This window comes from Anoplolepis gracilipes, chromosome 16 (genome assembly GCF_047496725.1).
Source record: "Anoplolepis gracilipes chromosome 16, ASM4749672v1, whole genome shotgun sequence".
Taxonomy (NCBI): Eukaryota; Metazoa; Arthropoda; class Insecta; order Hymenoptera; family Formicidae; genus Anoplolepis; species Anoplolepis gracilipes.
The window spans coordinates 3,676,625-3,694,531 of NC_132985.1; the positions used below are offsets into that span (position 1 = coordinate 3,676,625).

Sequence of the window (17,907 nt, forward strand, 5' to 3'; positions counted from 1 at the left end):
AGAAATTCCAAAGCGGAATCTTATCTTGCCAAGGAGCGATTCAGACGATGCTGCGGTGCCGATAAGCGTAACGCTATTCTGTAAATGTTCACCCCGCGATTTTTATGAAATATATAGAAACACAAGTTACCTCTTATATTGAAATTTTATAGTTGAAAGAGCAGGCGAATGTGCGCAAGAATATGCTACATTTGTGTTAAGCGAAAATTCGATTGAATTCTCTATTGAAAATGGGAAAAGGGACAGAAAAATATAACTCTTAATCTAGTTTTCTTTTTCAGAAAAAAATTTCGAAAAGGCAGACTCACGAGTGTTGACTTTTAGATAAAAAATTAATTAAGATACATTTAATTGGGTTAAGAAAGAAATATAAATATATATATATATATATGCAGAATGATATTTAAAATATAAGAAGTAAGGATAAATCATAGAGTGAAGTGGGAAATAAATAATACAAATAACATCGTAAAAGACAGATGATACGGATGAGAGTGCAAATTCACGGGCAAAATTCCACCCTCGTATCGCGGAGAGCGAATGCTCGCTCAGAGGGTTGTTCGCCCTGTGGTGTGCAGATGGCGGCTTCTGGTCGGTATCCGGGACCTTCAGCCCCGCCCATGTGATTTAAACGGCGACCTTTCCAGCGTCGCACCCACGCGCACCCCAGACCGAATGGGTTTATGGGGTGGTCGCGGAATTCTCGAGGGGGTGAATGACTGAACGGCGCGTATCTGCGTCGCGTTGCACGCGCCCGTGTCTTCGCCCTCGTTAAACGCGACCCATTTCGACTCGGTAACTCGCCGCACAGTTCAAGTATCCCAAGAAAGGGGCGGATGCTGCGAAACGTTATACAACGTGTACCTCGATATTATTAAAAAAATTTGTGTTTTATCAGTAGAGTCGTGGGATTAAATCAATGAATTATACAAGTAGAAAATAAATGTTTTTTTCTCGTTTCATTCTAAAAAAAACGATCGTACTCGATAATGTTTATTTTTTTATTAATGCTTTATAAGAAGAGATGCATGAATCTTAGATCGTCGTTTAAATCTGAAATTGTATATGTTTTTTTTAAATAATATATGTGTATTTTTATGTGTTTTTAATTAATTAATTTAAATACATTACATGTTTAAGTTTATTTGCATGTCATCTTGTTTCAGCATTGTCATTTTATCATCTACTATTAATATAATCTTCTTTTTTCGTAATATTTTTTTTTATTGTTTGTATTATATACATATATCTTACATTTAACAAAGAGTTATTCTATTCTGCTATTCTTGATAAATCTATTTATACTTTAAAGAAAGATTTGCCAAGCTTACATTTTTTAATGACGGAAACGAGAGAGAAAGCACACAAAGCTCAGGACACCCTGTACCCTGGAGCACAACCGCGGACCGGCTCGACGCGACGTAACAGACGAAAAGTTCAACAGACAGATTTGCATCGGAATTACATCGCATAAAGTCGCGGTTCCCGCCCTCCCTCTCCTCCCTCTCCGAGCGAACCGCGGGCGCAATGGGCGCAACCGCATTAAATACTGTCCGGGATCTCCCGCTTTCCCTGTTCTTGCCTAACCTCTGTCTAACCCCCCGGGCCTCGAATCGCCCCAGGCCATGTCAGACGAGTTCATCTTCCACTTTGACCGAAGTTCGGCGCTCGCTTTGAGCGGCTCGAGAAGCGGGAACGATTATGAGCTTACTTGCGGCAGCCGGGGCCAGCGACTTACGACTTGACGAGAATTAATACGGCCATAGGGGATAATTGTCGCCGAAAGAGGTGAAGAACGCAAGGGGTGCCTTCGAATGTAGGATGAAAAAAGTTACATAAGCGATAATTCTCATCTTTTATACGTAATAATGTAATGACGTCTTTCATTACAAATATTGCAGTATTTATAATTTTATATTAAAAATGTTTGTTTACTATTTTTTTCTCTCGGATATTATTTTATATTCGCTCTTCGAAACGTAATTTTATTTCTTTCCACAGGTCCATCTATGCCATATCATGTAGTTCAATTAAACCATATGTCAAAGCAGACACATGGACCTAATTCTCTATTTTTATACTTTGTTTGAATGATTGATGTTTCGAGAGAATGTTTTTAAAGCGGTTTTCAATTTTAAATGCTTGCTTTTATTTTCGATGTTTTTTTTTTTAAATTATCCATTCTGAAATTATTGTATAAGTGTATATATAATATTATTTATTATATTACATATTTATGAAAAAATATTTGTGAAAAACAATCAGCAGGTTAAAAATAAAACCTAGATATGAAAAATCTAGATACATAAATGTAATAGTAGATATTGTGGAGAGAAAAAAAACAAAAGACAATAAATTCTTTGGATGGTATATATACACACATATACATAGATTTTTCGTAGTAGTTTTACTTTTTTTTAAGCGGGAACAAATTGAACCACTGTTCACGATTGTCATTTTTGTCGCGATACGCGATATCGTTCGAATATCGGTCCCGATATGTTCAAACGCACCTTTTCATCCCTCCGTTCCCTGCCCTGTCACGCCTATAGGGGCGCTTACGTGGCGCACATGTGTCTCGTACGTGCATGTTACCCGGAAATCGATTAACCCGATTTCGTGCACCGCGAGTTAACGTCGACCATCTACCTTGCCAGCCACGTACGAGGGTATATCCACGAGCCACCGTGCCGCGCCCCATCGGGGCTTTCGGCAGGCGAAATGTTTCGAATCACAGGAGAGCATGAGGGGCGAAAGAGAAGAGGAGAGGGGAGGGCTGTGTGTAAAAGTGTACGGTAAGCATTTATTCCGCCAAGCAGCAAGCAACCGACGAGATCGAATAATTTCCGAAGGTGGGCCAGGTGGATGAGATTATTATCCGAGGAAATTGCCGCGTCTCGGAAAAGAGACGGGAAGGAAATCGGGATTCGTCGGCATTTTCGTTTCCGGCTTTGCCGGAAAGGTAGAACGTTTGCATTTCAAACGTCACGTAGCTGTTATTATAGACGTTCGAAAACTCGGGGTTTTTTATTTTTTTTTTTTTTTTTTTTTTCTCTTCAACTAGAATTTATTTTAATTACTTTGCTTTTAAATTTATCTCATTATCGAACAAAAAAAAAAGTGATTTTACTTCCGAGACTCTTCTTCGAGGAGAAAGAAACAAGCGATATATGGAACATCCCTAAAGAAATAAATGTTGGAATAATAACCTGGTGCACTATATTACCGTTGAGAATTCTTGCGTTTTATTTTTACATGTTTGCATTTCGCTTGTAGTTGTACATCTTGCGCGTTGATTTTTGTTTATAGCTCCCCGACGCTCGGAATCCCGAGTTGCTATCGGCGCGGACCATTCTATTTGCGGAAACTACACAACGAGAACATTGACACATAGCGACACGTTGAATGCAACTTTGATGCAGATGCAGATAAATCTTTGCGATGCTCTTTTGGGACATGCGAAAAAAAAAGGGTAAATGCTATGCATTCTTTTAAACTTATTGTTAGTGAAAATGTCAGTGATTATGAAAGAGATTTCATCGGGAACACTAGTGAGTATTTCACACTTTGCTCCTTCGTTTGATATTTTATTGATTACGAACGGTAAAATTTTATTTTAAAGAAATCACTATTACTAACTGATTCTTAATCAGTAAGGTTTCATTATTTGCAGCGCTACTTTAATTGCTTATCAGTGATAATACATTGATTCCATTTACAAAAGTAGCAAAGAAATACTCGGATCCAATTTTTATTTCTCGTAGAAATTAACTCGTTCTCGATATACTGCTGGATTTTTCCGATTTTCGCTTCCATTTTCTATTATAGGGGCGATTCTTCGTTTCGTTTCTTTTAATCCAGGTTTGACATCCGTTGCGACTATTGTTATTCGCGATCTCTGCTGGCAACTCGAATCCAAAGGCCCGATAAGCGAACGATCGATCGTGACGGACGATTTTTCGTAATGTCTGGAATGCCCGGGGATCCGTCGCTTGTGTCTCGAACGGTCAAGATAGACGACCGGAGGGTTAATCGGGTTAAACGATGAGATTACCACCGATGAAGATTCGTCCTACCATTTTCCGAGGAAAACTGTCGTCCTCTCTTATCAGAGTCTGTGAGAGACTCTAGTAATGAAATTGCACAAAGACGCGGTTAACGTAACGATAATGAAAACAGACTCGATGATCAGGTACCATCAACTTAATTAATACTTATCCCTGATGAATTTTTGTTGTTGACATAAACGAAATTTGAGGATAAACCGACGATAACGACGCGTATGTGCGATAATTTTCAACTATATATTGTATATATACATACATATTTTTTATCTACATGTCAAAGTTTGTCACAAATTTTCAATTTTCCGTTCCAAATCTTTTTTCATATTTCCAATACGCGCTTTTCGATTATTTCGCAGCATCATCTACCTTCGACCGCAGATTGCCCTGCACCTGTGGAGAGAAGAAACGGCTCCTCGAGTTTCTCGTTCACCGAGCAATGTCATTTCGACCTTTCCCGTCGCGGTTACGTATTTCAGAATCTATTTCCAATTTCTGCTCGAAAGATCTCATAAAGGTGGCATATCTACAAAAAAATAAATTTTATGCGGTTATTTTCCACTCACTATTATAAAAGCGTTAAATACAAATATCGATTTTTTGAATAAATAAATATAAAAAAGGACATTTAATCATATGAGAGAAATCTTTAGAATATACATATTTTTTTAGATGAAATATTGTAATTCATATATTTTTCTTTTCCAAGTTTTATACACCAAATTATTGTAGCGTAACGGATGACTGACGCTTTTAATGAGACAGATTTGATTTGAAATCAACCAGAGCAGCTGCCATTCAGCGTTGACCGGCCAATGTGCGACATAGGATATCCTATATGACATATAAGACAATGCGTGAAAAATCTGATTGTCCTCGAAATTGACACGCGGAATCGATAACTTGGCGTTAATTAATGCCGGAAAGGGTATTTCTCTCTTCCACCACGGATTGGAATGTGTGGAATTAGTTTCTGGAATCGGCGCGACATTTATTACTCTCGCGGAAGAAAAAAAAATTCGATAACTATTCATTTCCGATAGCTTTAGCGAAAGTTGCGACAATCCTGGGTCAGCATTATTAATCGAAAGGTCGCTGCTTTGATCAAAAAGGCTATGAAACTTTAATTTCAATTCGAAACTCGCCAACAACTCTGGGGAATGACCGCGAACTTTCCTTCAAAACTGCCCTTTTTCTCCTCAGGAAAATCATTTTGACACCTGGGGACATTACTCACCACATAAAACTAATTTGCATAACAAGTATCACTTTTGAATTTATCTTAAATTTTCTAATTATATTTAGCAAATTAATATTTACGCATTCTCGTACATACACACAAATATCATTGTAATTAATTTTCGGGCACATTATAGTATGTTATAGATTAATAGTGTGTGCTCTCTACTTTTTTCAAGATTTTCTTGTGATTTTTTCGCTCTATAAAACAAATTGAAAGCTCAAGCCGGTTGAGGATCACTGAGTCGCACAATATTGCCTGTCCGGGCTTACATCGTTCGGGAACGCCCTTCTCTTTTCTCACGAATCTTCTGAAAAAGTCACGTCAGGGTCTAGTCACTTCGATTCTTTTTGCCTTTTTCCGCGTCCTCAGCATCCCCCTACGTGCCGTACGGTTTTTCTTCAAGTTCTCGAGAATTGTACGTGGAAGGGGAAGAGGGGCATCCTCGAGGAGCGATCCACCGGCTTGGCCCGACCTAACGAATCCTCTTTAGAATTCGCTTCCGTGATGCAGTTCATATTTCCTTGCAAATACTCGCGTAAATACTCTTCTTCTCATCGTCCCCGTCGGTCCTCTTTACCACGTCCTCCAGCCCCAGATGCGTGCTTCGTCAAATTAGCTTTGTCAGCCCTTAACCGGATACACGTAGTACGTATGGCCGGATCTTCGGACACGGCAAAGGCTACGATTTTATCGTCTTGCCGATGAATCGACCTCAGGGAATTGGGGTCGAACAATGGAGTCGAGCGAGATTTTGTCCTTGTCGTGAGGCCACCCTTTTTTTGGCAACTAAACTAACGACGCTGCGACATTAATTTTCAGGTGACTTAGCATTCTTGCATTCTCTACTCTGTATTTTCAAACAACCTTCTGAGAAATAATAAGATTGCAATCTAGCGAGTAACGGTAAGAAAATCTGGATTTTTTGTGCAGGAGAATATTCTAGCGAAAATTAATTGGAAACGACGTTTAGACGTAGGTCTAAAATATCATGTAAATTATGATTTGTTATTTTTCTAGAGTATGTATAAAATATATTTTAATTTAAATCAAAGACGAAAGATTTGAATAAGTAATTTAGATTGATTGATATTAGTATGTTGAATATTTCATTTTATTGCAAATTTTATTGCGATATAATAATTAATATCTTTCCTAAATTTTTTGCTACATTTTGAGATGATTTCGAAACTATAAAGAAGCAAGCAAACTAATTGTATTACATATATCCTTTGTATTTTAGATGTAAATGTTAAATACTTTTCTACGAACTCTCTCATGCATCTTTTTTTTCCTTGCTCACAATCATGTTGAGAGATTTCTACGTTTCTTTGATGCTCGGCAAAGCTACTGCAATCGTTAATTTAAAGTTCGATTTAAAAAGCTCTTCCTAGTGAAAACCTCCTTTGCTTCTAGAGAAAACATGCGCGCAAAAAAAAGGGAAACGTCGGAATCTTTGATATCGCGAAGATGCATTAAATAGAGAATAGAGCGTTTAACGGTATTGAGCGATGCGATTATTCGCTTCGTTCCTTTCAAATCTTTTTTAAAGCTAAGAAAAAACTTTCGACTAAATTTTTTGCTAATTAAGGTCAGCTGTTCTATATCTTAGCTATGCACGTTTAATTATACTACATCTTAATTAAACTTCATTTTCTCTCCATTAAGATTTAGAAAACGTCTTTGTGGAGGCAAATTTTTATTTTTTTTTTTAAATTTACTGTTTAATTATATATTAGAATTAATGTAACATATATAATGTAACGTACAATTTTACGGGAGCTAATCAATACTGTGATACGTTACTGACTTGGAAGTGATGTAACGAACGACGAACTGTGCATCGTGTCACGTCGCTTTCGTGATTCGCACGTCAAAGCGTTAACACGTTTACTGTATTCTCTCTACGATTTTTTAAAAATATATACACTATATTATAAACGTGATTGTATGTATGTGCAGTGACAGAGGACCAGCAATTGGCTAAAATAAACGCTATCTTTCAAAATAATATAAGGTATGTCAATGAATTTTGAGAGAGAAAGAGAAAAAGAGAAAGAATATTTTCATAAAAAAAGATTAAAGAAAAATTTTAAGAGATAAAGATTTTCTAAAACACCTCATTTAATAAAATTTTTAAAAGTTTATTAAATTCATGAAATGAAATGTATTTTGTAGAACATTGAAAATATCTGGACAACGTGAATCTGGAATCTTTTGTAATACTCACTGAGTCTGTGATTGCTGTAGAAAATATTATTTTAACCTGGAATTTTTAGTTGAAGTAAAATCAGCGTTTTTACTTCTGATAATGATCGCTTCGACGACTTCAATCTCTGGTGGAATTATGTAAGATATAAATTTATTGGTAGAGAATAATTTGCATAAAAGTTTATTAAAGTCTATTAAATTTAAATTTAATAGATTTTTACTTAAAGTCTATTAAATTTAAATTTAATAGACTTTAAAGTCTATTGACTTTATTAAACATTAAATTTATTTTTGAATGGATAACATATATGTGAAAAACTGTATAGTATGATTTATATATATTACTGTGACAGAGAAGTTTAAATTGTGCAATCGATATTATTTTTAGAGAAAAATATTCTATTTTTGTATAATGTATAAAATAATTTCGAGTTATCTTTGTTATCTTTTTAGTCGAATATTATATTCGATAATAGTATATACTTTATTTTATTCACATCCTATGTTATTCATATAGAATTTTTATATAGACATTATCTTTATATAATTTAATACATTTCTGAATAACATTTTTAAAAAATTATATTTAATTATATATACCTTAATTATATTAATCGCAACTGTCAACTTATCAATTAGTTTATATATAATTTAACTTTGACCGTGTTAATTATGTTTCTATAAAACAAACTTGTATTCTATTTTGACTATAAATTAAGCTACTTTAGAGAAGTAAATCTGTATATTGTTTTAATTAGACTAAGAATCTGTCGATATATATATATATATCGGCAGATTATATATATGTATATATATATATATATATATATATATATATATATATATATATATATCACTGCATTACTTACAATGTCTCATGAATTTTCACTACTTTATGTTCGCGGAAAATAATTAATATGTCTTATTCATCCGCGCGAGAGAAAGGAAGATCATCCTCTTTGATATTATCTCATTACTATCCGAGCGTAGTAATTAAGTTTGAAGGACAAAAAAGAGGGAGCATTCTGACAGATAAATTATACCGAAAAGGATTAAAGACTTTAAGTCAGGCCTCGTTCAGGGCGGTTCGTTCGCTTTCTCGTTTCGAACTGCAGCTTTCCAGTAGTTTCAAAAATGATGTGCAGCAGGATTATTTGCCGGACCGTAATCAAAGCGTGTCCATCACACACGTACAAACACAGCAATACACACATACACACAAGACTAAGATACTGCAAAACGGAACCCTTTACGCAAAAGGTCCGCGTGGTTGATGAAGGACAGAACTCGGTATGGTCACGGTTTGTTTAAACGAAATGACGCAAGGCTCGCCATTTATACGCGCGAGTAGGAAATGCAATTTCTCTCTCCGGGATTCGTACCGGGATTGGGAGCCACAATCATCCCCCGAATGTTCTCGATCCCCGTCGTCTCTTTCATCGACGGGGCGGCGGCTTTCGATCCTGCTCGCTCGTGTACGAAATCTATCTGCGGCTCGTTCATTGGACGAAAAAAAAAACGAGAGAAAAGAGGAGATTGAAAAAAATATCGCGTCACCAGTTCTTTCCACCTTCTTCCTTGTTTCAGAAGGTTTTATTCATTCATGATATAAAACTACAATGCCTTCTATAATTGCTATATTTTTAGCACGTATGTTTCTTGAATTTAGCGATATAGCTGCGTCTGCAAGAAGCAACGAGATGTAAGTTTAAAGATTTAGATGTCGAGAATTGAAAATGATGATCTTCCTTGCCAAGGGAAAGGCGACATCAAAGATTCATCGATCAAAATCTGTCAGTAAAATTAAGGTTCGCGATTCTAGCGAGAAACTTAGTATAAAAAAGTTTTTTTACTATTTTTTTTTTTTTTTTTTTGACATATGAGATGTACTCGATCATCGTGAAAAATTCTAAGACAAAGAATTAAAAATCTACCGCGTGAAAAGAGGTCGCGCTATCTTTCATGATATTCGTTTTTCACCCTTTTTTTTTTCTTACACTTGGTTTTGCAAAAAATTATTTGTCCTCTTTTTTCTTGCAGAATTCTCGTGATTCTTTGTGCTGTCACGAGTGCGATCGAAATGCGAATGACGGATGCGATGCAGCGTCACGTGAGAAGCCTGTCCTTTCCGGAAGACAGCAGGATGGGGGTTAGAAAATTTTCGATTAAGATGCTGTACCGATGTAGTGAAGTAATATGTCATACAGTTCATCGTGTAGTAAAAGGATATCGTGTGTATTGGGTATTATATATTTATGACGTATATATTATTCCCGTGCAATTTTTCACGAGGACATGACAAATACATGCGCATCAAGATTTGAATACAAAAAAATTTATCGGTATCGTCATTAAGAAAGTACATTGTACAGAGAATTAATATTTTCAGTTTCCTCTATTCAAGCATTAATTCCATTTTCGGAATTTCGTACGTCAGTCGATAAATACAATTCAATTAGCGAAGTGCGGGACGTTTGGCGGATTAATGAATTATGTAGGAGACTATGGAATGCACTTTTCGGAAAAAGCTTCTCGCGAAATATGGCACCGCGAACGATATCGGTGAAGTGAATGAGCCTATTTAAATTATATATCCGTCTCTTCTCTGTTAATAATTACCGGAATTGAAAGTTTCAGTAATGGAAAGTACATTGATATATATATGTATATTATTTCAAATTTTACAGATGTGTTGTGTGTGGATTATGTCAGTATTACATCGTATTTTATATATAAATTTTATACTAAAAATTATGAAGTAATAATAATGCGTTTTGTACAAGAGATATGAAGTATATAATAATGATAATAATGATCTAATTTTCATATAGTGATATAATAATTAAATACAGCTAAAGGGTTTTTAATATATATTGATGATATATATATATACTAATAATTTTAATAATTTATACATATATATAATTACACATTTGTAAAAGCTTTAATTAAAGCTATAACTGTTTCTTCGAGCTTAATGAGTTCGTTTGAGGTTCTTGTCGTGCACGTTTCGCTGAAATTCGGGGGAAGATTATTCTATGTTCTACGTTCATTTTATATTCACACACTTACATCTCGTGACACGAGCTCTAGCGAATACACTGTATCGCGGATCTAACAAGTACATTTTCCACGTCGCGTTGCGGTAAAGTCTCTTAACGCCTGTAGACATTTTCTACATTGCCTTTCTCTCTCTCTCTCTCTCTCTCTCTCTCTCTCTCTTTCTCTCGTGACTTCGATTTAGTTTCAGGTTCGTTAGCTAGTAGTCTCTGCGTTTTGAGATGAAAGAAAGTCGTCGTTATTGCGCGCTTTCTCTTCACCGTGATCTCACTCGCGCGTGGAAAGAGAGTTTTCCTCCTAGCATCCATATTTATAACAAGGAAAAGTTCACAGGCCGAACTTTTGTTCTCCCAGAAGATTAATCACGCGGGATGCGACTCGGTCATTACGCGTTTTCCCTTTTTTCCCTTTCCAGCCTGCTCTTCCGCTACCTGGTATAATGCTCGAATCGAATAATATCGCTGAATACGTGACATTGAAAAACGATTTCTGTATCCGACGAGCAGGGAGAGAATGAAACATGCAAATATTTCTATAATTTCTCTTATATAAGTGTCAAAAGAGTTGTGTCTTCTCTAAAGATTGCGATCGATTTTAATCAGAGCGATATTTCTTTTCAGTTATTTTTCGCTCTCGCCGTTCCTCTGGATGATCCAGCTTCAATGTCGGTGGCTATGTTTCTCGAGGCGGAGTACGAATTGCCGACGAACGTGACGGAAATCGAACAAACGGGCGGAGATGGCGAGGACAGGGTCAAGAGGAACAATCGACGAAGAATCATAGATCGTACCGCGATCTACGCCATCCTGGAGTCCAAATTTGAATCGTTGGTAACTCATGCATAAGTAGTTTTATCTTGGAGTAAGACTCGCGTTAATCAATTTTCGAAAAATTAAAGGATATTATTATTTTTTTTTTTAGTTTCTTTTTTTTTTTATTTATCCCGATTATAGACGTTTTTCTCGAAGGAAAAAATAGCTTTAAAGAGAAAGAATTTGACGAATATTTGCACCGGCAAAGAAGCGAGTGAATTTTTGCATGCATTCCCTGTTTGAAAAAGCATCTCAAAAAATAATAATAGTCGGGTAAAATGGCCTCGTCGAGATTTCCTTGAAGACTTTGGGAGATTCTCGATTCTCCTGATAGCGGTTCACCTTTCGTGAACTTTCATGTACGCAAAGTTATGCAATACGAATTTCCCCGGCTCGATATGCAAATTTCCGCACGGTACACGTGTCGGGAAGCTTATCAAAAGGATCTATTATCTGTCAAAATTATTCAATGCGATTCTTGACTAAATAATTAGCTATAATATACTTGATTTTATTCGCTTGAATTTCAGGAGGAAAAAAAATCACTCTTTCAATTAATCATTAAAATATATTTTCCAGATTTTCTTTTCTAATTTAGCACTGTTGTCACTCCGTAGAGATGAATGACGGTCTCGAATTGCCGATAATTTAATTGTCGCGTTTGCTCGGCCGATATCTAACAACTGCTTTCCTCGAACGATTCATCTTATCTGCTTCGAAGATTGATTAGCTGCACTCTTCCTTCCTTCGTGATTCCGTTGCAGCTGTCGCTCAATCCCTTGACGGGATTTCTCCAATAAACGCGGCATTGTATGTAGGTGTGCACCTAGATACGTACACACAGATACAGAATTGTTCCGTGAGTTTGTTCGATTAAATATCTTCGTAACATTTGAAAAGGGTGAGTGAACACTTTTTTCTTTAGATAGCTTTAATTGCACGATTCATCCATTTTATATTCCCGATAAGAAGAAAGAAATCGGCGAACAAATGTTATTTTTGCGAATGCAATAGGACGAAAGGGATATCGTTAGTGCACGGGACTGTAAACGTAGCTTGTCGGTGAGACGCGTGACATTTAAATCAAATCCGACAAGTACGAGAGATTTGCATATTAGCGTCTACGCTTTAACCGGCGCATGTTGAGTCCCATGCCGTATGCTGATAGGAACGTTACGGGCTTTCGCAATCGCTTAATGTCGAATCGCTGTTAGTTACTGGTGTCCTGAATGAGAGATGAATAGCGAATCGATGACAATTATCGCCGCAAATTGCGATATTCTTTTGCGATTTCTTAGAAAATCAGGAAATTTAAAATTAATTTTCTCTACATTTTTTAATTAGAAAGTTAAAGTATAGTTTTAATCTTAATCGAAATAATTGATTAAATTGGCAATATGTACACGACATGTTTCGACATCTGAGTTCTAGTTTGTATTTTGAACGAGAAAAAGAGAGTGAGAGAGAGAGAGAGAGAGAGAGAAATAATTAGTATAATTTTTTTAATTTGTTACAAAATTATTTTATTTTACAAAAGTTCATTAATTAAACATATAAAGTCAACAATTTTTATTGTAAAAGAACATCTAGTTAATTTGTTTTAATTCCGTCGCAAAATATCAACTTGATATTATAAAATATAATTTTTTTTTAATTACATAGCAATTACTTAATGATTCAAGTATCATGAGAAATAATATAACAAATATATATAGCAAAATATAAACATAACAATACAAATATGACAAAAGATGTTCTGGATTAATTAGTATTTTTTTCACTATTACTTTCAAAATGTTTTTCTCTTTCGCTTCTTTAATAACATATTGTCATATAGACAAACAGTCCTTTATGCTTAGGATTATTTGCATCCGGTTCAAAGAGACGTGGCTTCTTAGAAAAGTTTATTGTTGGCAACTTAAGGACCGAGACACGTCCTTTCCGCAAACCCAATCCAATTTCTCCCTCATTCGTCACTCTTCCCGTTTCTTTTGGGGTGAGCCAAAAAGTGTCAAGCGCTGGAAGCGAGTAACACGCGTCTATCTGGCGGATAAACGGAGACAATATATTTATAGAAGACAGGCATTTTCTGATGTCACGATAGGATGAATAGTAAAGCTCGTGAGAATGTGTTATTTCTTGCGCTGGATTTGTAGTAACACTGCATTTGCATTCAACATTTATTTTACATAACTTGTCATAGTGTGATAACACTTCTTTTTTTGTATGTGTATTGTTCCAGTTTTTTGTTGTACTTTTAGCTTTATATTTAGATATATACGTTGCAGACTTTTTGCAAATTCAAAAAGCTTTTTAAGGCCTTTAATAAAACGTCAATTCTTTCAAAGATTCCATATTTTACAAAAAGATGTGTTTTTTTTACGAAAAACCTGCAACATATACATTCCGTTGCATTTAATAAAACTATTATTATTATTATTAATAGCAACGATGTGAAAATTCCTGCGCAACCTACCTATGTAAGTATTAATTGTCAGACATTAATACAAAGTTATTATGAGTGTCTCAGATGTCAAATTAATTAACTCCATTTTTTATAAATATTTCTTAATTTTATTATCAGAGCACATGATATATTAACACTCTTACTTTCTTAAAGTTAAAAAAATGATACCAAGTGGAGTTGATTAGTTTGTCTCTTGAGAAATTATATTAGCAACATTTATTACAAGTCAATAGCATGCTCTATAAGATTGATCAATTATTTGATTAATCTACTATCGAGTTTCTTGTGCCGACTGTTTTTGTGTCGGACATACTTCATCTGACGTTACATTTATTATCTTTATCTATAGCTAACACACTGTGCACTATATCGCGCAAGTTTTTCAATTAGCTGTCAAAGCTGTTTTAAACGACCGAACTTCCGGACTACGCTCCATGTATAATCTTCCTGTCCGTGACACCGTTGCTCTTAGGTGGCCGCCTCATTTGTCTCAAACATCATTCATCGTATGGGAATGACGTATGTATGGATGACAGAACATTTGCTTTATTGCTTGGCAGAATGGGATATCCAGGACGTCAATGTCTTCTCAGATCTATATGCGAGACCAAACGACGAGCCGTTCACGTCCACAACGGAGTCCTCGGCGATCTGTTGCGTATCATATTCGTGTGAGTCATTCATCTAGATTTTTTTTAGCATACATCTCTGCCCTTTTAAGCGGAAAAAGCGGTATCTCATTTTTTTCCCTTTAAATCGATCATTCTGATAGAAATAGAGAGCGTAAAAAAGGTACTTCTTCATTCATCGAGGAATGTTTTGAAGTGTTAGATGAAATATCTTTCAGAAACTGTACGAAAATTTAATATTATAAATTGGCGAAGTTTTTAATATTGAGAATGCAATGGCAGAGTTATATATGTAATCTCTCTTTTTTTTTATTAATATATTTACATGAGAACTCTATAGAACATATTTCTGCTTTTATTTTGAACAAACTTTTTTGTTTTTAGTTTCCGTAAAGAGTATCGATTTTATTTTTATTTAGAATAATAATAATGTTCTTTGATGAATTTGAAATGCACTTCGCTGACAAAGACGACAGACGAAAATATTTTCAATTTTCCATTCTCGATTTTAGTTTTCTCTTAGCTTACTTAATCCTCAAACTGAACACGTTTTTTGGCACCGTAATCCTGAACGCGTAAGTAACTGGAGTCCAAGTTAATTTTTGTAATCTAAAATTACTTAAAAAATTCTTAAAAAATTTACACATCTTCTTTTAAGTTTAAACTAAAAGTTTATGTAGTAGAGTTGAAGAAAAAATATTTTTAAATACTATATTTTTGTTATTTGTTAGATCAAGATTTGGAAACATAGATGTTTTATATAAAAATTAATAAAAATTTGAAAAAATAATTTTGAACAAAAAGATTTACAGGAATTTTTAGTTCAAAGTTCAAAGTTTAAGAAAAAAATACTATATGTCCACGGCTTTAAAAAAATATAATTATTTGATTGATCAAAGATGGGTAATTTTCAGGTATAAAAAAATGTGTTTTTTCCGAGGAAATTTTTTTTTTAATCTTCAGGTAATTTATTTGAAAGAAAAGTGAAAACAAAATGTAATTTACATTACAATCTACAGTATAAAAATTGATTAATACATACAACCCCTGTTTGTTGCTCGTTATCGTTAATAAAAAATACTTTTAGCATGAAAATTAATAAACACAATAGAAATTAAAGCAATTTGTTTTTCTTTTAGGGAGATTATCATTGTAAATTTATAACTTATTTTTGTAAAAAACGAGTAACAGCAAAAAAACAATATTTAAAAAAAAATTACTTATTCACCTTTTCTTATTTAATATAAAGCGAATATGTGGATCATTTCTGTCCGCTTCAGATTTAGATTCGCCAGCACTTTGCACTGAATGAACTGTTTAAATTGTCCTTTCAGTTATAAGTCCCTTTTGACACAAACTTTTTTTTTGATAAGTTTTCAACCTCGAGCTTTTATTAATTTTTTTTTTAAAACAATGGATTAAAAATTGCACGGACACGAAAGACCTACGTGTTCAGTTTGGGGTTTAAATCAAAGCTAATATGAGATTTAATATAGGAAATAAAGTATTGAATAAAGAATATTCGATTTGATGATATATCGATGCATCATAAATATGTCTAAAAATATCTCGTACAAGTGATTGGTAACTCATGAGATCAGCGAAACATGAAATAATATCTCATATGTTCTCTATAGCTAACACAATGAAATGTAATATTTTCTGAACAAATAAAAAGTAACTCAATTTCTATCGACATTTTTACAGCATATATATTGTTAATAATATTGTTGTGATATATTGGTATACAATTGGAATGTAAAAAATCAACGTAAAATGGAATCGCAATGAAAAGAGAGATCCGCAATATTTATCGTGAATTAAGAGCGATTAATTTCAAATCGTTTAATTTAAGCGTTAATTATTACGCGTCGCTCGAACAGAATTAAGTGATTTCTTTTTTTACATATTAACGTCTGTCGAGAAGCTAACTTGAAATTTTCTCTTCATAGACCAAGTTCGTCCATGCCCGAGGAAGATCTTCGGCAGGAATACATCGACGCGGAGAATGTTAAAGAAACGGAGGAATGTCTAGAAATGTACTCCTCCTGTGAACTTAACATTTACGACTTTGTAACTTTTCGGGAAGCGTGAAGTTTTTCTTCCTGGGAGAAGTGCGTTGCACGCGAATTTCCTAAGGGTGTATCCACGCGGAAGAGCAATTTTATTTTCACGCGACTTGAATATTTTCCAGCTGTCGCTTGGGCGTGTGAATGTGCGTTATAAAATGTGCATTATAAAAGCCGCTACTGATTCAGCAAAATGTGCAGGCGTATATTTTCTTGGTATCATTATATCAGAAAATCAAATAAAACACGCTTGAACACTTGAGCTTTAAGTCAAGAAAAAAATATATCTCCGACTGTAACTTTGATATCTTTGAAGATTAAATTATATGTTCATATATATCAATATCCATTATATTTATGCGTATGTGTTATATATATATCAATCTACGAAAGGGGAGATTTCGTAATGAATTAGGCCAGTAATTCACAATTACATGACTTTATAACGCATAAAAATTAAACCGAGTAGGCACATCGTCGTTAAATCGGTAAACGATTCACGTGTGCAGGAACATCGCTTTTAAATCTCTAATGTAAAGCGAATAAAGTCCTTCGTGAATTCGATACTGTAAAATGCTTTACTTTCCAGGTAGATGTTAGAATCTTCGAGACTTCTCTATCTGTAGCGGTTGTAAAATTTACTACATTTCGGGAACTTCGCGTATAAACTTGAAAGTTTCGACGAATCTCTTTATGAAATTTTATTCGGCGAGTTATCGTTTGAATTATTGCCGATAGACTCTCTCGAGCGATACGCGGTTCTCTCTCATGAACTCCCTCCGAGATAATGCGGAAAATAGAAAATTGTCCGAGGCACATTTCAAATTAGAATTGCGCCAGAAAATTCAGCACACGAATAATTTGCAATTTTAATGACTTGCTACTACTGCGAAAATGAAGAAACGATGGAAAAAGATATGTGAAATTTGTAATATTTAATTATTAACTCGTTCATCTTATTGTTTCGTTGAAACATAAATTATTTCTACTTTGTAAGAATAATTTAATATCAATAAATGATATTAAAAGAAAAATGGAACATCGTAATAATCTAATAATTAGCTTTAATCGTTTGTTTATCAATTTAATTACTTTCGAAAGGTTGTGCGCAACGCTATTATCACGATCGTACAATATGATCTTCCTTATAGCGGTGTCGGTGCTGAAATAACTAACTCAGCTTCGCTTGGGAGCGGATACGGAAGCTAGGACGGAGAAATGTAACAATAACTCTTATATCCTTCCTCGTTCATTTGAGATTTACGATCACGACAATTACGAGGGAGTATATAAATACGTTCGCCCGCGCGATAATTCGATAATAACAGTGCATTCGTCGGTTTCTCCATTTCTCT

At 34.7% G+C, this 17,907-nt stretch overlaps 1 protein-coding gene across 2 annotated transcripts; it reads left to right on the forward strand.

Annotated features, from left to right (window-relative positions):
• Positions 1-2,361: 2,361 nt before the first annotated feature.
• On the forward strand, positions 2,362-17,493 carry LOC140674571 (uncharacterized). 2 transcript variants are annotated; one of them, XM_072908210.1, is made up of 8 exons: positions 2,362-2,795; positions 3,310-3,472; positions 7,267-7,321; positions 7,483-7,653; positions 9,556-9,664; positions 11,196-11,401; positions 14,415-14,525; positions 16,436-17,493. In XM_072908210.1, the coding sequence occupies exons 4-8, from the start codon at positions 7,616-7,618 to the stop codon at positions 16,575-16,577; spliced, it is 606 nt and encodes a 201-aa protein (XP_072764311.1). In that variant the 5' UTR covers positions 2,362-2,795; positions 3,310-3,472; positions 7,267-7,321; positions 7,483-7,615; the 3' UTR covers positions 16,578-17,493. The 2 variants fall into 2 exon arrangements, with proteins under 2 accessions (XP_072764311.1, XP_072764310.1); XM_072908209.1 differs by lacking the exons at positions 2,362-2,795; positions 3,310-3,472 and having other exon boundaries at positions 6,992-7,321.
• The last annotated feature ends 414 nt before the right edge of the window (positions 17,494-17,907 follow it).